Source organism: Pyrus communis, chromosome 10 (genome assembly GCF_963583255.1).
Source record: "Pyrus communis chromosome 10, drPyrComm1.1, whole genome shotgun sequence".
NCBI lineage: Eukaryota > Viridiplantae > Streptophyta > Magnoliopsida > Rosales > Rosaceae > Pyrus > Pyrus communis.
Window position 1 is genome coordinate 26,385,371 of NC_084812.1, and position 26,457 is coordinate 26,411,827.

Consider the following 26,457-nt stretch of genomic DNA (forward strand, 5'->3'; position numbering starts at 1 on the left):
TGTTGCACTTTTGATACTTGTAATTTGTACTTTAATTAATAAATAATTTGTGATGGTTATGGATTGTTTAAGTGGTTGCATGAAACTTATTGAGGATAACTCAATCATATCAAACATGCTTTTGAAGCAAACTCTCACTTTCGGATATCAATTACAGTTGTTCTCTCTTTGGTCAAAATTATGCATTCTCAATCTGATATTAGAAGTTAAGGTTCCGCAGCTACCAAATCAAATTAAATTAATTGAACATTATACATCTACTACCCCAGGTACTACTGGCATGCAATAAACAGCAAATTGTTCAAGTACTTTCCTTGGCCAGACTCAAAGTAAATGAAAATTATTAATAGTTCCTTAATTAGCATCTAATTAAAGCCCTTAGAAACCTACGACCAAAACAGAAAGCTTAAACCCTAACCCAAGATATCAAATCAAATGAAGAAAAAGATAAAAGAAAAAAAAGACGGGTTGTTTTTGCATGACTTAACTAATTATTTGTTAGAAAAAAAGTCTAGTGTTATATTAATCAACTGTAATAGTGAAAGGCATCCAGCATATGGTATAGAGATGGATTCAGCAGATATAGATATAGCTCGTGATCTTACATTTTCTCGTTTTATCACTGTTAAATTAAAGGATTTTGATTGAACATGCCATCAGTGTTTTGCAACATTCGCACAGCCCTTGTGTAACGATTGACTAAAAAATTATCTTTAACTATATCCGTAAATATGAACTAAGCCATAAAATTGGCTCTTTGCTTGATTTGTGTGGTTTAGATTCACAGTCTGATACTTATCTAAGCAAATAGAATATATATTCTATACTTAAGGTCTATAATCTTGTTAGACTATTTGGCAACATTGCCTTATGTGAATCCGCGTTATATCTTGTCAAGTTGACTATGTGCATAACTGAATACCTAGTCACCTTCTAAACACAAATTCTTTATTCTGACACTCCTTTGCTCAATTCAATGGCTAAAAAACGAGAGTGTGCATCAGATGAAAAAGTGCCGGCACAAATCATTTCCCTTAACTGATTTCTGATAATAAATAGACCTGAAAATATAAGTTAAACTTAACTGCGGGAATATATCATTCATGATTTGTAGCCATCAAAAGTACAATATACCCACAGATTTCTCTATCCCATGTTGTGTCCTTACCTAATCCTCCAGTCCCTGCATGCTAAGAGCTGCGACTTCCCAGTCATTTTCCAAGCCAAATGGCAAAACAGATTATTCATAAGCAGTCATATTCAACTCCAGAGATAATCTCAAGAAAATTCAATTACCTATGTATTTTTACCAAAAAACATTAATGTATTTCACTTCTTTTCTGGGAAAAACTGAGAGTGCAAAACTCTCAAGCTACTCAAGTGTTTGCAAAAGGCCCTCTATCTTTTCTACAGCTGTCCCAGGAAGGATAGCAAAATCCATTATACACACACACACACACACACATCTATATCATGCTTTTGAGCCTGTCCCAAGCAAACATGCCCTACTCCACTACTTCACTTGGTTACAAAGACAAGAAAGACCAACTCACCGCATCATTAATTCATAATATTCACTCTTACACACCTTGTACTTGTCCTACAAATTAAACCTTACAAAAAGTGTGTGTATCACTGAGAATAGATCTATCTTGTCTTCGAAATCTGGCGAGGTTTGTAAAAGACCAAATTTCTTGAAGTGCTTCAACAAATCATAAGTGAAAAAGGCGATACTCACGAAACTCATGTGCAAAAGAAAAAGGTGGAGAGATTTATCAGGTTTGATCCCCACATCTGGTTTTGAACCTTTATAACTTTGTAGGTAGATAGACGGTGGAGTTTCTATCATCACACTTTTTAGGGGAAAAAGGTTAAGGGCAAAAAGTTCATACAAGATCTGATATGTAGAAAAAAATTTTGGCCGCATATTATGTGTAAATTGAAGCAATGAAGCTATTTACACTAGCAAAAAAAAAAAATATGTAACTAATCTATGACTAGTCGCGTAAGTCACACTAATACCATCATTGAAGCCGAACTATATATAGATTTATACAGTAATGGAGAATACGTATGATCTCAGATTTCAATCTTGTGAAGCGCCAAAACTGAAACTCTTTGAGACTGACAGATACTACCAAATTTTTTATGTGTTCCTCAGTTACAGACAGGAACAATACTCGTGATGCCAAACTATCCATAACGAACAGTCTATCTCAGCTTCAACATGTTTCGTGCGATTACTAAATAGAGGTGCAACTCGAGCAGGTTGGCAGATACAAAGTTGAAATAAAATTACAAGATAATATCAAATTTTCAACCAAAAGAAACGTAAAATCAACATTATCATTCATTGTTCAAATAAAACAACTTACTTCAATTGAAGTCATCAATTGTACCTAGCTTACATATAAAGCGGAATTGGTGAAGTTAACACTAATGGTGCGGCTCGTGATGCCTCTGGTTTGGCAGGGATTGGGGGTATTTTTCGAGATCGTTTTGGCAATTGTTTAGGCTGTTTTGCATCTTCAATCAGAATTGCTTATTCTTTAGAAGTGGAATTGCATGCGATTATTCATGCCGTGGATTAAGCTCAGGAAAATGGTTGAAATTTTTTGGGGATTGAATGTGATTCTTCTTTAGTAGTCCTTTGCGTCTACATGTTCATTGGATTAATTGCCTTTGCTCCTCTCCCACATGCACATTCATGTCTCTCATATTTTCAGAGTGCTGATAATTTGACTAATTTCAACGTGGATCATTCTGAGAGTTTATATTAGGTTCTTCTCCTCCTTATGCGGCTTCTGCTTACATTTATAACATTTCTTCATGACCTAATTTTAGGTTTTGCTGGTTTGGTCCTTGATGATTTGTTTTCACTGTGTGGGGCAAAAAAGGTTTAGTTTTCCTTTTTCTTCTTTGTCACTGACTTTAGCTTGTGCTTCTCAGTTTTTCTCTACATGTATTTTTATTGTTATGGTCTCTTAGAGTGTACTAGCTGAACAAGCTCTATTTTTATAGGAGGGGTAAGGTTCTTGCCCTCCCGCTCTTTGTTTGTATTTTTTTTTTCTCTATTTAATAAATAATAAAAAAAAGAATTTATTATAGGTGCAGATAAGGCATCCATCCATTCAACCCAATAAATGACCGAGTTGAGGTTAGGTTGGGTTTGGACAAGTTTTTCCTTTATTCTAATCCATCTGATCAAGTTTGAAATCAGGTTAAGCATAGATGAATTCAAGTTGACCCAACCTAAGTTACACCCCTAGTTCTAACTAAAACCCAACTCCTTAGGCAAAGCCTTTAGCCGTAATGTCTACCTGCTTTGAATTCTATGCCCACTTGATTTATTGTTCCGCAACACATTGTTGTGGCATCACCTATTAAAAGACGTACAAATCCTCTTCACGCAATCGAAACGAGGGCAACAGAGGATTAGACAGGCAAAACTACATATACATTAGGGCCAAGTCATCAAACTACCCAAGCAGCCTACCCTCCTCTTTTCAAAGCATTGAAGATCGAACATTTGATTCGAGCCTTGGCGATGGCAACTATAGAAGCCACCCTAATGTGCCTGAAATTGAGTGTCACGAATCAAAAATACCGATATAAAACTTGTGGAGCAATTGAGCAGAACTTGAACAAGCTGTAACTTCAAACGTGGAAAGGAATCAAATCAGAGAGAATGGGAAGTCCCTCAGTTCTCCCACAACACACCCGAAAAATGAAGCTTTTATTTGCAAATAGATGGCATCCCGATCAAGTTGCTTTCCATCTCTTAAACAAGGTCCGAGCAACAAAATAAAACAAATCTTTCTTTTCCTTCATAGAATTTTGACTATAACGAACACAGGAAAAAGGGCGGAGATCGCAGACTCAGTCTTCAAACACCTTTTAGAGGTTGTCAAAGTTTACAGGTTCCCGCAAATACCTCTCCATCTGGCGTGCCCTAGTCTTAATGGACATGTCAAACACCTTTTTATCAAACTCTATCACGAGCCCACCCAAAATACTAGGATCAATCTGCATGTGAAACAGAGAATCAGATTTCCATCCAATGTATAAAGATATGTGAATTGAAGAGCAGACGGAAAAACCAGTACATACCTTTTGTTCAAGAATGACCTTCTTCCCCTGTCCAATTAATTCCTGCAGTGTGTCCTTCAATTCTTTCTCCTCTTCGGCGGGAAGGGGCTGATCACAGAATAACAATTAGACAGGAAAATATGAAATAAAATATACATTTCATCGTTCTGTATTTTTTAGTCAATTAAATATCATTTCCATGAAAATTATACCAAAAGGAGCACCTTAATTTTAATCATGCCATGACAAATGACACTTCAAAATACAGTACAAAAACAGAACACAAATCAAACACATACACATATCATAGTAATCATTCTATTAGGTTCCCTTGTTTCCCAAACAAGCACAAATCATCAAAAGGGTAACTACTTAGGCAAAAACAGCGTAAGTGGTACCTCCGTCGCCCAAAGAGATAACAAGGGAAATACATAGCCCCTCAAAGTCAAAGAAAAGCGAAACAAAAATGAGCTACAAAGTAAGTAAACGTATAACTGGCCCCAAAAGGTCAGGGCTCCAGAACAGGCCAGCATAGTTGTGCACACCCCATTTCTTTAAATAGCTATTGATCAATTTGTTTTAATATTCACTCCAAAGTAGGCAGCCTACTTTTATACTCGAGAATAACCATTCACTAGAGCCTAACAGCCATAGTTTTGTAATTAACTTTTTTATTTACAGGTCTTGTTGAACATTCTTTAGGGATACAAATTGCTATCTTTGCTTCTTCCAAATATTTCATAAACAGCTTAGACAAAGTCCCATGAATTAAAAATCCTTTCAAAGATAACAACAAAAAATTATTTAGTAATACAAAAACCACTAGGTCAATTCCAACCATTTCAAATACAAAAACCTATCCTGGTTGCAAGCAACCATTTCTTATTTCACAATCAGAAAACTTTTACATACACTCTACTTTCACCCAAAAACGTTGCATTTCGGAGCTATTAGAGTAATGGTTTCCTCATTTAAATTTTAAACCAAATATCAGTCTATAATATAGATCACTTACAGTTAACAATTACATGCACAACCATTGAACAGTCAATTTAGAAATGACAGACCACCAACTCAAGCGATCATATCACTTACCCAAGTAACCTTCCCTCTTCCTTTGCAGTAGGGCCTTGTTTAGGCAGTCTAAGTAATGCTCTTTAGAAAAATGAATTTACCATTTAAGGACTACAACTTACAATGACAGATGTGACGATAGCTTTCACTTCTCCCTTATGTGCCATGGTCAACTCCGCAAATCTCTTTGATATGGTTTCAAGGTTCCTTAACCTCCCATTCTGAGCCAAGACAACTAAAACAAAAAAAAACATAGATGCATAAATAAATAAAAGTATATACATGTATATAGATCCTTTTACAGCCAAGACCTCTCCAGTAGGAACAATTTACAAAAATCAAAATCAGAACCCAAATCCTTTTACAGCTGCTAACACATCCATCATATATTTATAATACATACATGATTAAAAATACCCTACTCCGTTGCTGATTGTAAATATCATTTTTCTCTGTTAGGTTCTTTCACATAAGTTCGACCAAATACTCCAGATAAAGAAAAAAGTAAAATAAAAAATTGGCCACACAAATGGACAAAGAAAAGAAAATACAAAGTAGTAGAGTTTTTGAGGTTTAGAACTGCCTAAAATTTGAATTTGAGGCTGCCTAAGACCATCTCCAACCCTGGCCTATAACCTATTTTTCCGCTTCTATCTCCCCCCCCCCCCCCCCCAAAAAAAAATCCAACCCAACCCAAGCTTAAAGTTGGACCTAAAACCTAAAACAAAGCCAGATTTAGCCCAGGATTAGTGGGGCTGGCCCACTATATATGTATATTTTATTCAGTTTTATATTTATAAATTCATTGAATCCAACGGTTAAAATCTAATTTGATGAAATTCAATGGTAAAAAAAAAAAATTTAATGGTCCAAATTTAAATTAACGGCTAAAGTAAATAAAAAAAAAATCTTTTACGTGTTTCATATTTTTTTCATAGTGTTTAACGAGTTTCATGGTGTCGGTTAGTGATTTTTCAGTATTTGTCAGAATCTAAATATTTTTCGGTTAAAATGTTCATAAAATTAAATTAGGATAGTCTACATAATTTTTTCTTTTAAAAAAGTTACTTTAAGAAAAAAAATTAGTCTAAATTCATTCTTTAATAATCTGGGGCTAAAATTTTAGGCCAGAAAGGTTGGAGCAGAAAAGCTGTTTCTAGGTTAAAACCTAAATTTTCTGAGCTAAAAATTTTAGGTTTTAGGCCAAGGGTTGGAGATGGTCTAAAGAAGATAATGATATGGGATTAGGCTATATTGTTTTTAACTTTCTATTGGGAGGAAGCACATCTGACTTTCCTTGTGCTTGGTCTGATGCTCTTTCTTAAATTTCCAAAGAATTCAAGCCAAACCAGATGTTCGACCTTAGGGGCATTAACACGAAAAAGTCTCCCAAGAGGCATACAACTCTTGCAAGAAAGCACATCTAAGCGCCTTAAAAGATACACATTATGACTTCTGAGCATATTTGACAATTGACACGAAGGACACCTTATAGTGTTTCTTTTGGAAAACACGTAGACATGTGAATATACTTTCCCTTTCTTTTGGCATATCCAAATTAAAACACACGCAACACATGGTCAACAGGTGGTCATATTTGTTTGAACAGTCATACAGGGATGTAATTTTCACAAAACAGCACACAGATATATGAAATTTTCAGAGCAAGTATAATTCATCACTGCTGATATCAGAACACAAGGAAAAGGAAAAATAATAAGACATCACAATTTTTTACTAGCAAGAGGCAATAATCATACCCAAAAAGTTCTTTGTAATTTCTGAAAATTTAGCTTCAGCGGTAATTTCATGGATTGCCTTCACTCTAGTATCTGCTGGCACTGACAAATCCCTTGTGAACTGAGAAAAGGTAGGACTTTTCTTCATAGCCTCAACAATGGCAAAAATCTCAGACTCAACCTTTTCCAAGGCATTAGCTTTTACTGCAGCAATGTACAAAGCAGAGGCATAGTTCCCAGAACCCCCAAACAAAACCAGAGGCACCTGGCATAACATGGCAGAACAAATCAATACAGACCTAATCAGTATAAGCAAATTCGGACGCAGTAAGCACGTACATCAGTTTATGTTCTATTTTACTGAAACTTCACGTAATTTAGCTATGCGTCTATAAATCTTAATGTAATTTGTAACAGAAAATGATGCACTTTTTATCAATGCCCCGTTATAACTAAATAAGTGACATCCTAATCCATTTTGTTAATTATGCAATACGCATACTACAATATAACATACTTTATGAAAAGAACTGAAAAATCCAAAATAGGCGTGAAGTTTCCAAGCCCATGCACAATAATATGTGTTTGCCATGATAATCTGTCTTTTAAATGAAAATAATGAGCTGAGCACATATAATTCTAGAAAATGTCGAAAACCAACGAGTTCAATTACCTTAACCTTCACTTCCTTCTTCCCTTGCGCGGTAGAAAAGTTCCTGAATGGCTACAAATACAAAATACGAAAAAATTAATCCACATTCTGAAAATTCGACTCAACTTAAGATAACGGCCTCCTAAAGCTTATTCCTCAAACCCATATTTAAGAAAAACGCACGCACAGATACACACTGTATATACTGCTAAAGCTGTGTTTGGTTGAAAACAATGTGAAGCAACAAATTAATCAAATTTTGATAAGAAATTTTAATCTCTAAAATTTCTAACGATCCTAACCAAAATGTTTGTCCCAGTAACACAGATTTTTCATTATCTAGAAACAAAATACGAAATACAAAATTATAAACAAAATTAATTAATTAATCAATAAAAATCCTATCTTTTGGGGAAAAATGAAGCGGAGAAAGCAAAAAAATTAGATCAGACGCCCAAAACGAGGAGAACTGTATGACTTTTACCCGTTCTATGTATTTCTGCGAAATTTGAAATCTCATTACCTCAGAATTGATGAAAGTAGGGCAAAGCACGGCGCGGTGGGCAATGGATCCGTTGGCGGCGGCGGAGACTGAATCCGATTTGAGAATCTTGGTGACGAGAGGCAGGCTCGAACGGATTCGAGAAGCAAATGCCATTGTTAATAAACCCTAATTTTTTTTTTTTTTGTTGTTTCTGTGTGATTCTCTCTCGCGCAGTCGTCTCTACTTTCCGCTGTTTAGCCAAACACCGGCTTCGAAAAATGAAAGCTAGAAAGAGAGAGAGAGAGAGGGAGAGAGGGGTAGTAAATGGTAATTAGCCATCCGGGCGAGAACGCTACATCGCATTACTACCGAGTGGTACTGATTTTGTGTGCTACTAACACGGCAGCGTAACACGTGGACTAAGAGTATCAATATGGGTTAATTACGTTTTGTTTCCCTGTGATTTGCTCTTGTAGAGATTTTTGGGACACTTCGAATGTCTGATAGACATACCGATTTGATGAAACGTCATTAGAAATATCTCTACAGCATTTTAGTTGTAAGACGTGTCGACAACATTTATACGGATCTTGGCAATACTCAACAAATTTTTTTGGTATATGTCAATACGAAGACTTGAAACGATAAGGGAATTTTTCATTTCACACGTGTGGGTTATTATTTGGTTCGTCTGGTCATTAATAATTTGATTGTCCTTGGATAATAATAGATAGAAACAAAGGAACTTTAACGAAAAGCTTCTGGTATTGTTCACTTCAACGAAAAACCACATTTTAACACTAAAAATTCAATTCTAATACTATTTATTTTACCTTTGATTTTGTATTTTTCGTTAAAATTCAAAATTTTCAAGTTCTTTTTATTAGTTTTCCTTAGAAACAGTACTCATAAGGATTCTGATTGAAACTAAGAAATATAAGTCTTCATGCCATCCACACGACCAAGTGGTCAAGAAATTTCCTACCTAGAAATAATGCGTGCACCGTGCACATCTTTCGTTTAAATAAAACTTAGATGCTTTACATTAGGACTCCAATATTAAAATCTTATTTCCATATTGCGAAGACAAAATAATTATCTAAAAACAGCATTTAATAATACCAACAACATATTAAAAGGCGAAAAATTATTTAATAAGCACATTCATATTATGAGTACAACTACTAATAAACGTATAAAGAACATTAACGTGGGTATCATGAGAAATGAAGCTAAAAAATAAAAATTTGCCTTATCCTTTGGGGGAAAAAAAAAAGGTAAATTATACTTTATCACTTCAAGTTTAGGGTCGATTTCAATTTCTTACAATATATTTAAAACATTTCAATTTCATACCTCAAGTACGTGGCTGCCAAATGTGTGCCACGTGGCAAAAATAATAATTTTTTAAATTAAAAAAAATTGCATAACCCACCCCCACAACCCCTCACCACCCCTCTTCTTCGGAGCCTCCCAACCACCTTCCTCTCCTCCATTCTCTTCACCTCCCCTTCCATCTAAAAACCCACTCCACCCACACCTTCCCCGAGCCCTTTCTCCTCTTCACCCCCATCCCCTTTCTCCCTTCTCTCATCTACAAACGCAAGAATTTCACTACAGGAATTTTTGCCCAATCCCCAAAAACCCTTGTGCCAATAGAATTCCCAAAACTTTAGGCCAACAAAAACTATGAAGACAAGATGTTGACACCCATAAAAAAAATCCAACACCCCCAATTCAGTCCCCCTCTCTCTCTCTCTCGTTCTCCACAGTGATTTATGTCGCCTTCAATTACGACTTTCCACCACAGTGATTTATGTCACCTTCAATTAAGACCCAGTGGACAAGCCCGACGACCCCATGGACGAAGTGAAGAGGAGAAAGGGCTCGGGGAAGGTGGGGGTGGGGGTGGGATGGGGGGTGTTTTTGGATTGGGGGGGAGGTGAAGAGAGGGGAGGAGAGGAAGGTGGTTGGGAGGCTCGGGAGGGAGAAGAGGGGTGGGGAGGGGTTGAGGGTAGACCTGGCAATTTCTGACACGACCCGATAACCCGACACGACACGACACGAAATTAACAGGTGTTTGGGTCGACACGATAACGAATCGGGTCTTATCGGGTAACCCGATAAGCACCTGTTAAGATAACGGGTTGGGTCGGGTATACACGTGGGTAAACACGACACACGATAAGCAGAATATTATTTTTATAATTTTATAACCCTCAAAAAATACTGTACTAATTATATACATTAATTTTACAATTTTATACCCCTAAAAATTATAATAAATATATATATATATATATATATATTAAATTAACTATAAAATTTATAATAATTATAATAATTATATATACTATAATAATTATACCCCCAAAATATTAAGTCTATCTATACTAATTATATATATATATATATTAAATTTTATAAAAACTATAATAATTATTAATTAATAATTTAATATGCATGATCATGCATTGCATATTTGCATGATTTTGCATCCATTGAAATTTGATGCGTCAGGACTCATATGTGATTTGTTTCCATTCTCAAATTTCAATAATCAATTTCTTGCCATTGCCATTTGCCAACTTGCCGCCCTTTTTGAAAAAAAAAAATGGAGGGAAAATGAAAATGTTAAGAAAAGTTGAAAATAAAACAAAAAAGTGAGGGAATTCAATTAGGGAAAGATGTTGGAGGGAAAAGTGAAAATGATAAGAAAAAGTTGAAAAGGAAACAAAAAAGAGAGGGAAAAATGAAAATTAATAGAAGTGGTGAATCTAAGTATAAATAAACTCTAAGTGTTAGTCAATCTATCGTTTTACGAATTTTCCAAAACTAATTTCAACGATCCAAACCGTCAAAATTGTTTGTATATGCTTGGAGATCACATCAGCAAAAAATCACAAAAAAAAAACATTCAGAGATCAAGTAAACGGGACAAAGCTTTTCAACGGTTATAAATGAAAAATCACGATTTAACGGTTATTTTAACTCCGATTTTGATGATTTTTTATAACTACACTCCTTGACCCTATATGAATACAATGAATGAATTCGATATTCAATTTAAAATATTTACACAAGTGGATACCACAAAATCTTATGTTATACTTAATAAAAGTATAAATAAACTCTAAGCGTTAGTCAATCTATCGTTTTACGAATTCTCCAAAACTAATTTCAACGATCCAAACCGTCAAAATTGTTTGTATATGCTTGGAGATCACATCAGCAAAAAATCACAAAAAAAAAACATTCAGAGATCAAGTAACGGGACAAAGCTTTTCAACGGTTATAAACGAAAAATCATGATTTAACGGTTATTTTAACTCCGATTTTGATGATTTTTTATAACTACACTCCTTGACCCTATATGAATACAATGAATGAATTTGATCTTCAATTTAAAATATTTACACAAGTGGATACCACAAAATCTTATATTATACTTAATAAAAGTATAAATAAACTCTAAGCGTTAGTCAATCTATCGTTTTACGAATTCTCCAAAACTAATTTCAACGATCCAAACCGTCAAAATTGTTTGTATATACTTGGAGATCACATCAGCAAAAAATCACAAAAAAAAAACATTCAGAGATCAAGTAACGGGACAAAGCTTTTCAACGGTTATAAACGAAAAATCACGATTTAACGGTTATTTTAACTCCGATTTTGATGATTTTTTATAACTACACTCCTTGACCCTATATGAATACAATGAATGAATTCGATCTTCAATTTAAAATATTTACACAAGTGGATACCACAAAATCTTATGTTATACTTAATAAAAGTATAAATAAACTCTAAGCGTTAGTCAATCTATCGTTTTACGAATTCTCCAAAACTAATTTCAACGATCCAAACCGTCAAAATTGTTTGTATATGCTTGGAGATCACATCAGCAAAAAATCACAAAAAAAAAACATTCAGAGATCAAGTAACGGGACAAAGCTTTTCAACGGTTATAAATGAAAAATCACGATTTAACGGTTATTTTAACTCCGATTTTGATGATTTTTTATAACTACACTCCTTGACCCTATATGAATACAATGAATGAATTCGATCTTCAATTTAAAATATTTACACAAGTGGATACCACAAAATCTTATGTTATACTTAATAAAAGTATAAATAAACTCTAAGTGTTAGTCAATCTATCGTTTTACGAATTCTCCAAAACTAATTTCAACGATCCAAACCGTCAAAATTGTTTGTATATGCTTGGAGATCACATCAGCAAAAAATCACAAAAAAAAAACATTCAGAGATCAAGTAACGGGACAAAGCTTTTCAACGGTTATAAACGAAAAATCACGATTTAACGGTTATTTTAACTCCGATTTTGATGATTTTTTATAACTACACTCCTTGACCCTATATGAATACAATGAATGAATTTGATCTTCAATTTAAAATATTTACACAAGTGGATACCACAAAATCTTATGTTATACTTAATAAAAGTATAAATAAACTCTAAGTGATAGTCAATCTTAAAAACAAAAACTCTTTATCCTTGCACATTTAATATTTGTAATAGATTAGTAGTGTATGTATTATTTTTTTTATTAGGCTTTCATTTTCTAGTGTAGATATAGTACTTGAACGAGAAATGTTTTAATGTTTTCAAGTAATATTTATGTCGCAATGTGTGGTATGTGCAAATTTTAAAATTTTTTTTTTTTTTTCTTAACGGGTCATAACGGGTCGGGTCACTTTACCCGTTGGGTAAAGTGACACGACCTGTTAAGGACCCGTTAAGATAACGGGTGTGACACGACACGACCCGTTAAGATAACAGGTGTTACACGAAAACGACACGAACACGACAGACACGACCCGTTTGCCAGGTCTAGTTGAGGGGGAGGTGGGGGTGGGTTCTGCGTTTTCAGTTTTTTTTTTTTTTTTTGTTGGAGAAGATTCAGGTTTTTTTTTTAAATTAAAAAAAAAATTGCCATGGTACACATTTGGTAGCCACATGATACTAATATGGCAGTTACGTTAGCTCTTAACGGATCAATGGATGAAAAATGTAACGAATGTATTATATTAAAATAAAATAGTACTTGATATATGAAATTAAAATGTTTTAAAGATATTGTAAGAAATTAAAATCGATTCTAAACTTAAGGTGGTAAAGTATACTTTACCCAAAGAAAAAAGAAGAAGAAAAGCCAACAATTACGCGAACTCAGGCATGGCTTAATCCTTTCTCATCTTGGCCCAATCGAATAATAAGGGGCTGTACACTGATGGAAGATTTTTCATCGGTACATGGGATGATAAATCACGTGTTGTTATATAAATAGTGAGATATATGTGTAAAAAAATTAATAACTTAAAAAATAAAATTTCCTATTATTTACATAAAAAAATGATATATCATCCGTGTTCCTGTCACAATTAAAAATTTCTCTACACCGACACCGAGCTGCCAAACATCAAAATCCCCCGCCAACAAAGTTAGTCAGCCCCACCCAACAACCAGTCAGATTCAGACATTTTACATTTTCCAATTCTTCCTTTTCCCAAAAAATCCTTCTGTTATCCATTCTCTCTCTCTCTCTCTCTCTCCCTCTCTCGCTCCCTCTCCCCACCCACTCTCCAGCTACCTCCAATTTCGAGAAACAATTCTCTCCAAAACCCTCTTCTTTTCTGCATCACACTCTTCAAAACTCAATTGGGTTTCAATCAAAATCCAATCTTTGAGATCATATTTTTGTGGGTTTTCATTTGAATTGATAGATAGATAGATAGATGGTGGTGTTGCAGTTGTTCTTCACAGTGGCCTTCTCTGCAGTGCCTCTCACTCTCTACGTGCCTCCACTCAGAAGCCTAAACCCCTTCGTGGAGACCATGGAGGAACTCTTCTCCGAATCAAGAGCTTACACAAATAGGGTCTACCCACGTGTCCGACATCTTTGGTTTAGGATCTTGGATTACTTACTTTGCAGCAGAACCACAAGGTAGATACACACACACACACACGCATATATATATATATATATATATATATATATATAAAGATTTTGATTTCAGTTGGTACATGTAGTCAACTACATATCACCTAGCTTCACTTCTGAAACATGTTTCAGATTTTGGTTTTTGTTTTTCCTTTTTGTGGTAAATAAGGTGTGAGTGATGGAGAGTTTGGTTTTGGTGATTGTGGTGGTTGTGTTGTTGGTGTTTTGCTGGCCCGATTATTTGCTGATGTTGTAAAAATGCTGTCTTGTAATTTCATCATTTCATGAGAATATTTTCATGGCATATTGCAGGGATGTTCTGTTTTTTTATTTCTTTATTTCCATCTCTCATATTTTAGTGCAACTTATATGGTACTGGTATACCGCCATTTTAGTAGTTTCTTGTGTCTACCAACATATGTGAACAAAAACTACATATGTTCTTTTACAATTGGACAGTCGCAGCATCCATGTCATGTAAGTCCTTCAATTGTTACATATACATGGTATAATCTGGATTTTAGATTCTGGGTTTTCACGGGCAGCTAGACTCATAATAGTCATGATTTGAGTTAAAACTATGGTTATGAGCTTCATAGCTTTTTAAGTTATTTAGAGTTGGATGGTTTTTTTTTTTTTTTTTTTTTTTTTTTTTTTTTTTTGTTGTTGTTGTTATACAACTGAAATCGAGGGGAATCGAACACAGGACTTTTGAGGCTCAGAGTTCAGGATCAATGATCTTGGCAGCTCGAGCTATAAGCCGGTTGCTTCTAGAGTTGGATGGTCAAGAGTTTCATATGTCATGCTTCATAGATGTCTTTGAGGATTAGTATTCAAAGTTGAGCCCTAAATTTCCGGAAACTATAGGATGATAATATAAGAACAAAGGAACGAAGAGTGAACTTTGTGGCTTTAACTATTAGAATGTGTAACATATTGATAGTTAGAGAATTGTCTAGATACGCACGGTTTTGTTTTCCCTAGTCGACCTCAGATTCTTATTTTTAAAGCCGTTAAAGTGTGGTTTGAGGTGCAAAATTTTGATGCTAAAGCCTGTGAGGCATAAGATTTATTTAGCCTGGGATCCTCCTCCCCCTAATTATGCTAAGTCGAAAGTGGATGGAAGTATAAAGAGTGGCAAGGGTTGCTCTTGTGCTAATGGTATTTTACGTGCTGCTGCAGGTGAGTGGATTGCTTGTTTCACTATAAATGTTTGTGTGGGGAGTGTGCTTAATGCTGAGTTATGGGGTCTTTTTCACGGCCGCTCTCTTGCTTGGAGATTGTTATAGATAAGTGCTAGTTGAAATGGACTCTGTTGTGGCTGTTACTTTAGTAATGGATTTTAATTCCTCACTTCACCCTCTTGCTCATCTCATTACTGCTTGCCGAGAGCTATTGCGGAGGGATTGGATTTGCTCGTTTTCACATGTTTATTGTGAGAAGAATAGAGTGGCTGATGTTATGGCAGAACTAGGCCATGAGTTTGACATTGGTCTTCATGTTTTTTATGAGCCTCTCCTCTTGTGGATGGGTTGATCTTTGAGGATGTAGTTGGGCTTCCGCAGAACGTTTTGTTAATAGTACTTTTCTGGAAGAGTGTTCTATAGTTAGTTGTTTTTCTTGGGTCTTTTGGCCCCAGTTTTACCAAAAGAAAAAAAACTATGAGAATAAATAACACATCGATAGTGAGAGAGTCGTCTAAGATACAAATTATATCGGTTAGTATATTAATGAGATTCAATCTTTGAAGATCATAAGAGGTCTCAAGTTTGAATCTTTTTACTATTAGTTGTATACATTCGAAATGAAATCTTAAAAGATGTTTCAAATTTGAATCTGTCTGTATTTGACTAAAAACGGCGGAAAAGTACAAAATTAATGTTTTTTTCTGGGAGCCTTCAATTGTGGGCTTTGTAGCCAAGGCCGAAAAGAACAAAAAAAATATGGGATGTGAGGTGGGTTTTTTATCTCTATGTGGATTAGGTTGAGATTCTTGAGAAGGTTTGGCGGTTGGTCATTGTTGGTTCATTGTTGACATCTGAAGTTGGTACCACACCTAAGAAAAACGAAAGGGAACCTTAACAAGTGAGGCCTACGATTTTAGAAACATTTGTCATGTGAAACTTTACACCATAATGTGTCGTATGTCAACTCTTTAAACTATTAGATGTGACGGGTTTACCTTTCACTCTTATGGTATAGAATAATAGTATCGTTGGACGTTGGACCATCAAAATATGTCTATGTTATATGGCAGATAAGACTCTAGAAGTAAAGAAAAAGTGATATCTGTAACACATTGTCTCTTGGACAAGCACGTGAGAGGACGTTAATGAGGTGTTTCAGACCTCTAAAATGTCCAAATTTTCATTAATAAGGTGTTTCAGACCTCTAAAATATCCAAATTTTCATGTGAAAATTTGGAAACTTGAAACTACATGTTCAAAAGTAGAACTTCGCCAAACTACATGGAACTCATAATTTGGCCTTCACCAGATCAAGAGAACCAAAACAATGTCATAACAAAAGGCTTACGGTGTATGAAACTCAATGCTGAATATCGAAAGCTTATTGATGGGAGCTGAGCTCAGTACAATTATTGTGTGGGTGTGCTCAGTACAGTTTTATTTAGCAAAGCTAGATTTGTCCGAAGCAAATTAAAACTATAGACCACGAGGGTGAAACAATTAACGAACGGTAACAAAGAACTTAGAAAAAGAATCGAAAGAATGAAAGAATGGATGTAATTTGCTGCTCAATGTTTTAGCCGGAAAGTGTTGTGCAAGGTTTTAAAAACCAGAAAACATCCAACGCTCTTGCTTCTCTTCCATCGACTATACAGGCAGGTTTACCTTTCTCTGTGGAATCCTCCTTGCTCACCACCTTTTTATTCTGCTCTACCTCTCCAAGGATTCCCCGTTCCTGATCATCATTCAGTTACAAGTCAATCAGAAAAATGACATAACTTGGATAAATATTAGCAGGGATATACGATGTGATCTAAGTTTGGGGCAGCAAGTTGAGTCAAATAAAAAATGGTTTAGAGTTTGTGGAATCATAGCACTAACGCTTATGGGATGAAATATCTATTTGTAAATCTCAAGCAAATTACTAATGTTGGTTAGGCATGACTGAAATTCTTCTTGACTGGACCAAAGTTTTAGTACTAACAAGCTTGAGTTGCAAGAAAGACTCGAATATCTCAGTCAAGTTAAAGATAGACTTGACTGGACCAAAGAGCTAGCTTATATTTCCTTCCCTACCGACTTTTGGGTATCATCGGCAGGGAAAGAACCCAGACCATAGTTTTAGTTCTTCATGCAATTCTTCTCTCACCTTGTGATTAAGCGAACGAATATAATATGAAGAAGGAGAAGGACGCAGCTAGGTACGTACCATCAGCTTGGACTTGGAAGCTTTTGAAGGTGTGATGTTGCTGGAGGGCGTTGTGGCAGAAAAGCATTGAGGAGAGGGAGGGTTGGTGCGGATTTGCAACAAGCTCTCGCCTCCTTTGCACTTGACATTCTCTAAACTTAGAGGGATTGGGACGTTCTCTGCCTCATCATCTCTTCTGCAGAAGGTGATCATCAAAAGTTAACGATATGTATCCAATCATCAAAGCCAGAATGTTTCAACATTCATGGAGGTATATTGCCTTGTTATCATATGATCATCATTTTAACTGCACCATATGTATGTTTTCACCATAACAAGTGAAAAAGAAAATGATCACGCCATAAAAACACAGATGCAAACACACATTTACATACAGAACAAGGCGTACAACTGTGCACAAATATCGAGGCTTTCATTACACACAAATACATAGAGAAAAAGAACAAACTTACTTCTTCCTCGTCTGCTTCTCCTCGGTATTGCTCCCCTCCATTCCTTCAGTCTTTGTTTTGCTTACCCCATGCAATGGCGTTCTCTCCGCTTGCCTCTCATTTTTCCCTTTATTAACCTCCAGCAATGGAGTTGTCTCAGTTTGCCTCTCAGTTTTTCCATTACCCACCTCAAGCAGTGGCATTCTCTCTGTTTCCCTCCCTTTCAACTCCCTTAAAACCTCACTGTTACACTCCTCATTCTTCACTACCTCTTCCTTCAAACCCGCTGGGATTTTCCTCACATCTGAATTCTCCACATCCTCTCTCTCCCTCGCTCTCATCGCCATTCTCTTCAATTCAGAACAGAAGTCTGTAATCTGATTCAGAATATCCCTCCCCGCAAATAAATTCCTTGCAGACAGCGTGCTTCTCAGCTTTGGAAGCACCTCATTGTTTGGCGGTGTGCTCTCAATTGGTTGCTTCTTCGCTGTGCTTGATTTGATTGTTGCCTTCATGGCCTTAGCTTGGTTCATTGGAGGGGTTGATAAATTGGGGTTCTGATTTTCACCATCTTCCTTGAATCTTGAGTTATTAGTTGGGTAAATCGAAGATTGCTTCAATCCCCTTCTCTTTAACTTCACATCTCTGAATCAGCCAAAAAAAGAAGTTAAATCGTGCTGAATTTGAATTAAAACTGTACTGTGAAAGAAAAGGATTCATGGGTTTTTCTTGTTACCTCTGGATTTTATCACCAAGTGGAGAAACTTCAGAAACAACAGCTGACCTCGGAACCTTTCCCAAATCAACAAACAAAGAAATTAGAATTTAGAAACTCTAGAAAGGGTAAAAGTTGAGAGAATTATACAAAATATATGCTGGGGTAACTTCGAAATTTAAGGAAAATAAAGACGAAAGCGAAAATAAAATCTTATCCCGAATACAAAAAGGGTTTAGGCTGGAAAATGGAAATCTTCAATTTTCAATCTTTCCCATCACATTTTCTTAGCAACCAAGCAGATTAACAAGAATGAAATATAAAATAAACAAAACCCTCATCAGAAAACCGACCAAAAAGAAAGAAAGGCTGGAAAAGAAGAAACCTTGGGAGGTGATGACTTGAGAAAATCTTCAGCCGTCTTCGGATGCTTGCATTCTGCAATTTACAAAAAAAAAAAAAATCCAAGCAAATCATGAGTGAGTCAAAATTCGAAACAAAGAAAAAGAGAAGGGGTTGAAGTATAATTTGTGAATGATTAAGGTACCTGGGCGGCAGAACCAGGCCTGATCGTCGACGGAGTTGTCATTGGGGTTCAAGAAATCGAACCACTTGGGGGCGTTTATTTGCTCGTAGTATTTGTCCTCTGTGAATCTCCACTCTAAACGTTTCCAATCTATTTTTGCCGGTTCCATAACTCTCACAGACAAAAACCCAGAAAGAAAGCAAGCTGTACAACAACCACTGCAAGAGAGAGAGGGAGACAGAGAGTAGGGGGTTTTGTTGGGTTTTGGAGCTGAAGAGGTGGACAGTGGAAGAAGAAGAAGTAACCGTTACGGGAGAGAGAGCGAACGTTGGTGGCGTCGGTGGGGTTTTACCAACTTTTCGACCGTTGGAGATTAATTAATTAATTAAGTATTGGGGTCGTGGCTTATTTAGTAGGGTTTCCCATTCTTGGATCTGGACTTCGGAGGTACACGTGGCTTTTGGATGACAATCATGTGATTTTTAAGATTTGTGGAAAAAAAAAGAGTATCATACTAAATTAGATAATTACGATGACACATAAATTAAGCACATTAAATAAGAGAACGACACATGAATTGTGAGCATACCACACCTAACCTTAAAAAGCTAAACATACGCCTGCCTTGTAGGTCAATGGCATTCGGGCCCACGTACATCCTTAAGGCCCATGATATATTATTTGTGCTACCGTGCCTTTTCTGGCTTGATGAGGCATGGGTCCACTCTTCGGATTCCCCCCTTGGGTGTCGCACCCTCCGGCGCCACTTCCTACTAGAGACTTCCCATCAAGGACTTCTCATAGTTACCTACGGAAATTGGTATACACCACACTCGCAAAACATAGTAATCTGCCAAGCATGATCTACAACCTCTCCTCCTAGTTGCTTGTGATGATTTAGGCATCAAAGGCCCTTTGGCAAACACCCTTCCCCTTATTCTCGGGTGTTCGTCAATTAAGCTAACGATGATTTTTGTTTTGTAGGTGTGATTTCGTCTATCCAAAAATGGACGGAATTTGCATCTACATGTGCTACCATAGATTAAAATATCCTTCATATTACCAAAGTATATCTCAATACATCTGTAAAATAGGGTTGCCAATAATCAATATGGGTGAAGCAATATCTATACAGGATATCTTAGAAACTTCAAAGATATTTTAGTAATATCAAGAATTTTGATAGTTTGGTTCAATCGAGATAGATTTGAGAAATTTAAAGATATTTCAACAAAAATTTGATGAAAATTTTGGTGCAATTTCGATCACAATATTTTTTATAGTTGCTAGTCAATATCTGAATAGTGTAATTTAAAATTGAAAGACAATAAAACAAAGACAGAACTTGGCTGTTGAAAAAATCAACAGCAGCTTCTACTGCTAGCAAATTACAAATGGACACGTGTCCAATATGCGATTAAAAAATCAATTACTTAGACACGTGTCCATCTATGATTGGTCAATAGCAGGAGCTGCTGCTGATTTTTTAGCAGCCAAGTTCTGTTCATAAAACAATTGTCTCAACTACCATGCATGTGTTTGCATTGTTTAATTAAAAAAAACTTAAATCATACCATCAAGGTTTCATGTATGTTATAAAGTACAAACAACAAGGAATAGAAATATAGAAAGTGTATTTTATACAATATAATTCAAATTCAAAATTCTTACTGGCGTAGAAATTTTATATTATATATATTTTTAATACATTCATTATTTTATGTTTTAAACCTATATTTTCACTCGATATTTTTCTAAATTTGGACTATCAATACATCTACAAAATCGAAACTTAAATCCTTGATTGTTGGCTTGTAGCCACAAAGTCTCAAAATAACGAAACTTTTAGAGTGCCAATAACTTTCTTCTCTCTCTCTCTTCCATAGCAAAAGGTTGGCACTTTTCACATGCTAAAGCTTCTTGTAAAATAAGGAATTCATTATTGTTTTGGACAAGTGAATTTTTGTTTCGTGTGATGTAAACAGATCCAATCAGTACCAAATCATCAACTTCACAGAACCCAAATAAGATCTGATCCACCTCAATATCCTCAAGTCTTCAATCAATCATCCAAAACTAAAAAATTAACTAAATAAATTGACATGAATCTGATATAACAACATTTTCAAGAACACAAGCTCAAATAAACTAAACCTCTAGCTTCGACGCAAATCAGTGATTTTACGCACAATATAAATTTGTCAGGTAATTTATCTCTAATTTGAATCTCATATTCACTTACAGGAGGTTGAATTATAGGGTTTGTTTTCTCTACTGCTTCACCGGAGCGTGTTAAACGAAAGAGGTAAAGGGGGAGGACCATAGTCTTACCATAGTCTTCAACTACTTTATGTATAGGCAAAGAAAAAATAACCAAACTATATGAAAGGAAAGGAAGATAAAATTTCAGCTTCAGCTAGGAAATGAAATTGATGCTCTAGTGCCTTGACTCCTCACCGAAAACCTCGAGGTTGCAAACTGGGCATACCTAAACAAATATAGAAACGGAAATGAGAGTGAGTTAGCGGGATGGATCATCAAATGGAAGATAGAAAATAGTGATATAATGAATTCTGAAATCCATGATTTTAGGGCGTTGGCCTACCTTGTTGATACCGAGCCATTTGCTGATGCATTCGCTATGGTAGACATGTTTGCATGGCAATGTGATTTGTCGATCTCCTCTTTTATACTGCATCTGGCAAATCACACACCTGCTCGTGGAAAAAGTTCGTATCAAGGGGCAAATTCCAAAAGATCAAAAGAAAAAGAGGATTCTTCTTCTTTTTTCTGGTCAAAGGAGAATCCTCCAACAAGTTTTCTGGAAACAGATAAAAGAATGGGAAAAGAAGTGTTCTTTTGATAACTTCTACAACACAAACCAACTGAACAAATCATCAGCAAATAAAGGGTGCGCCACGAAGTTGCCCATTTTATCAAGCAATTATATGCTAGTAATTTCATTTTTTGGAAAATCATTGTGAAGACAGTAAAAAAAAAATCAAAAGCATCACCAGATAATTTACATCTTTTAAAGATTAAAGTTCATCTTAGAGGTTTCTAAGACAACGCTTGTCGAGAAATCACATTTTCAGTTGCTATATAATGAGGTTTGCGTCTCAAGTGCCTTGTAGATGATGATAGAGTTGAAGCAGGAAAAATTTCTCATTTCTGATAGGTTAAGTGTTTATGACAAGATTATTTGCATAATACCAGACAAATATCCAGATTGTCTAGAGAATTACAAATGAAATGAGAGGCCATCACATTTACTTCTGAGATAAGGAAAAGATAAGGTCGGAAAACAGGTTTACTGATTTAGGCAGATAAATTCTCATTATCAACTGTCCATGAGTCAGAATGTTACCTCTCTCCGGATTTTTTCCTTAAAAAGAAGTTTCCACACTTGTATTTTGACGATGGAAGCAAACTAATAAGTTCGTCAGAGAGACCTCGGCTTTGAGTGCCAACTGCCTCACCCAAGTCAAGTAATTCCTAGTGGCAATACATAAAATAAAACATTTCAATATCATTCATGAAAAATTGGAAAATCCTATAGTTTGTACTAGATGTGTCAAACCAATATAAATAACAAAACAAAGAGAAGCCAGTGCACAAGATCAGTGAAACCGCTTGCCTTAAGTACCCCAATCTATACAGCAAATATGGCTAATTGCAATTATGAGACAAAGGCTCAAGGAAAAAGAGGTAGAGGAAGACATAAGAAGACTTGGAAAGAGACTTCAAGAAAAGACAAGGAGTACTTGCAGCTAACAGAAGATTTGGCGCAAAACGGATTGCAATGTCTCATATTCTTAATTTGGGCCGGGTATAAAGAAGTTAAACCAATATTGAAGTAACTTTGTATGCTGTATATCACAATGTGATAAGATAGTTTCTGAAGCCTCAATGTGATTATATTGTTCATCTTCAAAATCTAAAGAACCATAAAAAGCCAGTTTCATGCATTACTAACTTCAAAGAGTTATGTGTGGACGTGCAACTGCCCCGGTTTGTGTTAATGCTTAATAAGTCCCTTGTGGGAACAAAATGGTAAAGAATTTCTACTTCCAACAAGATTTACTTCGTCTGAAAAACCCATGGGACAGTAACAATGCAGGATAATAGAATAAGGTATACATAACGAACCTCATAGGTCATGTTATCAGGATCAATATCCTCTTGCCATGCAACCTGCACGTATACAGAGAGCAAAAGGCTGAAATTTAGCATAACTGCTGTGCAGGAGTTCAAGTTCGAAATAGTTAAGTGCATTTTTCCAAAACAAATTAGTAGGCTTAATAATGCAGAGTAAATAATCCAGCAGAAGGAAAAATATGCAATTGCACAAACCACAAAGCAGGATCCATACCTCAGAAGTATTTGTATTTTGCTGATTCTGAATACCTTAAAAAGAAAAAGAAATTCTTTATGGTTAGAGATAGTGTTCAATCGACTTGTTAAATGTCAGTTTCACAAAACATGAGTGAAGTATCAATAAGGTTATAGGAAAATTCAAATCACATTACGGCATTATAGCACCATCAGAAATCAATTGCAACAAAATGGTATTGCGGGTTTTAAAACGTAATGAAAATATGAAATGTCAAGGAAAAATGATCTTTGATAACTCCAATTGGCCAGTAGCATAATCTTTGATTCCACCGGATAAGTAGTCACACAGGAAACTGAATTGAACTGAAATTTCATTTCAAATTCCAAGCACAAGAAGCAAAGCATGACAATAAGGGAAACCTAATAAATTAAAACATTTGACATGCAGTCTAATCAAAGTGTGATCAATCAAAACAATTTTCAGTGTAGGAATACAAATACGTAGAAGTTTCTGACTAACATTCTTCAGGCACAGCTTGAGCTTCCATGACAGCGTCTTCTTCTGGCTGTGAGTCGGAGGTTGCAGGCTCTTCTGGATTTGTCAATGTAGGGTATTCCCAAGTCCTCCTGCTGACGTCCATTCTTGGTAAATGATCATTTACCTCATATGTACCGTAATAAGAAGTACTCCCCGGACCAGATGGTAAAAACTTGTATGAATTCATATTCATTGACCAGTACGCAGTTTCCTGGACAAACAGCATATAAAGGTTAGCGTTTCAGCAAAAACTAAAATTTAAGTTCGTCAAAATAATACAGTATTTCACTCAGCAAAAATGGTAATTTGTAACCAAAACTCTAAATTGACACTCAGTAAGGGCATTAATACATTTCAGCTTCCCCAGATCTAACCAAAATCTCATGAATACCAGACGGAAGACGAAAGCAAGTGCATCCGAACAAACACCAGCTTTCCAAATTTACAAGCAAGATGGATCTAAAACAATCTTATGAGGCAGCAAACCTTATGAGGCGGCGCAAAACATGTCATTGCAGAATAACTCTCACAACAAAAGAACACATCAAAAATGGAAAAAGCTAACTTGCCTGATCATGCATCGGCATGGTGTGACCATAATTCATCGGTACATTAGCAAGACCGTCAAAGAAACCCATGAAGCCTTCAGTAGGCGGGTAAGGATAGCCCGTGCCCAGGTAATGCATTTCCATATGTCCATTAACATTCATTTTTGCACCACGAATTAAACTGAGATTCACATAACAAGCTACAAAACGGAAACAAATTCTTTCAGTACTTTATGCTAAAAAATGAAATTTAAACTAAAGAAAAATATAAACTTTCACTATATATTCATATTTGTGTGTGTAGTTATGTGTACATTGCAGCACTATCCTCATAGACTAAGAAACTTTTACTATAAATTCAGAATAAAAACTTTTCTTTCAACAATTTGTGACAAATTACAACATATATTTAAAAAATTTGCAAAATTTAGGGCAAAATATGGACATGGGCATTCTCAGAAATACTGAAGCAGAATTTAAAGCCCTGTTTCATCTCCTACCTGTACATTCCTGTTTGGCTACTAAGAAAATGAAAGAAAGAACTTCAAGACATGAAATTTTCCTTCTCTTTCTTTCTGTTTTGATTTTCTCAGCAGCCAAACGCATGACAAGGTTGTGTAAAGAAGCGGTACCTTGATATTAAGCCAGAAATCCCTTCACATGTCGCTGTAAAGCAAAAAATCTGAGAGACCGAACAAGCAGCTCGGAGGACAAGTGAGAGAAATTGCAGCCTTCTTTCTTTCTAAGTTCAAAATTTCTTCCCCTTAATTTCTTGAGAAAATTTGCTTCAAATCAGAGAGATACAGAAACGGGCATTTAAGTTTGCACTCTACATATACAGAGAGAGAGAGAGAGGAAAGAGAGGTTTTCTGTGTTGTGCTTGTGTTCCTCTCTCTCTAGAATTCTATTGCATAATCCGTTTTTTGTGTGTTGCGTTTGGCTTTTGTGCAGAGAAGCAGCTACATTTGAGATTTTCACGAACACGCTTCCCTTCTCAGGAATTTTTTAGTTTGGCTCGAACACGGTAAGCGGTACAACACATGTCATTATACAAACGTATAATAACATGTGATGTACTGTTCGTATTGAGAACACAATAAAAAAATCTCTCCCTTCTGAGTTGTGTGTTTTGTTTTGTTGTTTCTACCCCGCCAACTTCTTACCAAAAGACATTACAACAACCATCCCCTGTCTCTACAGCCTACTCTACGCTACACCATTTCACTTTATGTAATTAACAGTAGTATATTTAGGACATGTGATCTATGGATGGATGGATGCATGGATGCATGGCATTGAGCGAACGAGTCAAGGCTGGGCAGGGGGGTAAAAGCCGTTTTTACCGCCGGTGAGATCTGTCGGGGGTGGGGGGCAGCCGCACTAACCAGAAGATCTGTCTCTTGCTTTACTCTATTGAATTTTTGCCATACATCTCAGATCAGGTCTGCAGTGTAAAAAGATCTTCAAGGTTTTTTATCCCCACAATTTGTTCACCTAAAAGAAAAAGTTGTTTGGTCCCTATTTCGTAATAGCCTTATAAAGTGCAACTAGATAAGGTTAATTATTATCAAAAGTGTCTCCTTCCAAACAACATTAGATCATAAAACAAAGGTAAATTTTGGTTAACCACCCTCGTTTTCTACAGTTGTTGATAGCAACTTACGTCAAAACGAGTTCAGTGTCATTCAGCGTTTTAGTTCAATAATGGATTGTTTGACAGTGTTTCAATAATGCATTCATATAATCAGAGAAATTTGCACAAGACAATGTATAATTAAACTGAGATGCTACGTGACGGTGAACTGGTTAATTAAAGCAAAATGTCTCACTTTGACCATTTCACAAAATAAAACACAACTTATATCAGATGGATTTATTTCTAATTTCCTAGAGGTCCTTTACATAAAAGTCTCACATCCATTGATTACATAGGTGATTAAGTAGGAACAATATCCATG

At 35.7% G+C, this 26,457-nt stretch overlaps 4 protein-coding genes across 4 annotated transcripts; 1 reads left to right on the top strand and 3 right to left on the bottom strand.

The window, feature by feature from the left end:
• Nucleotides 1-3,720: 3,720 nt before the first annotated feature.
• On the bottom strand, nt 3,721-8,333 carry LOC137747592 (ATP synthase subunit O, mitochondrial-like). Its single transcript, XM_068487727.1, has 6 exons — nt 8,078-8,333; nt 7,576-7,626; nt 6,924-7,167; nt 5,286-5,398; nt 4,111-4,197; nt 3,721-4,026 (listed from the first exon to the last, which is right to left on the bottom strand). The coding sequence occupies exons 1-6, from the start codon at nt 8,210-8,212 to the stop codon at nt 3,898-3,900; spliced, it is 759 nt and encodes a 252-aa protein (XP_068343828.1). The 5' UTR covers nt 8,213-8,333; the 3' UTR covers nt 3,721-3,897.
• Nucleotides 8,334-13,672: 5,339 nt separating this feature from the next.
• On the top strand, nt 13,673-15,614 carry LOC137748760 (uncharacterized). Its single transcript, XM_068488941.1, has 2 exons — nt 13,673-14,013; nt 15,193-15,614. Exons 1-2 carry the CDS (start codon nt 13,805-13,807, stop codon nt 15,194-15,196), a joined length of 213 nt encoding a protein of 70 aa, XP_068345042.1. The 5' UTR covers nt 13,673-13,804; the 3' UTR covers nt 15,197-15,614.
• Nucleotides 15,615-15,858: 244 nt separating this feature from the next.
• Nucleotides 15,859-19,350, bottom strand: LOC137748907 (uncharacterized). Its single transcript, XM_068489099.1, has 6 exons — nt 19,100-19,350; nt 18,938-18,990; nt 18,574-18,629; nt 17,859-18,482; nt 17,407-17,581; nt 15,859-16,932 (listed from the first exon to the last, which is right to left on the bottom strand). The coding sequence occupies exons 1-6, from the start codon at nt 19,245-19,247 to the stop codon at nt 16,774-16,776; spliced, it is 1,215 nt and encodes a 404-aa protein (XP_068345200.1). The 5' UTR covers nt 19,248-19,350; the 3' UTR covers nt 15,859-16,773.
• A 1,733-nt stretch (nt 19,351-21,083) lies between these two features.
• Nucleotides 21,084-25,514, bottom strand: LOC137748959 (E3 ubiquitin-protein ligase BIG BROTHER-like). Its single transcript, XM_068489144.1, has 8 exons — nt 25,132-25,514; nt 24,521-24,699; nt 23,934-24,162; nt 23,451-23,485; nt 23,228-23,272; nt 22,446-22,573; nt 21,684-21,792; nt 21,084-21,566 (listed from the first exon to the last, which is right to left on the bottom strand). The coding sequence occupies exons 2-8, from the start codon at nt 24,659-24,661 to the stop codon at nt 21,516-21,518; spliced, it is 738 nt and encodes a 245-aa protein (XP_068345245.1). The 5' UTR covers nt 24,662-24,699; nt 25,132-25,514; the 3' UTR covers nt 21,084-21,515.
• Nucleotides 25,515-26,457: the final 943 nt, after the last annotated feature.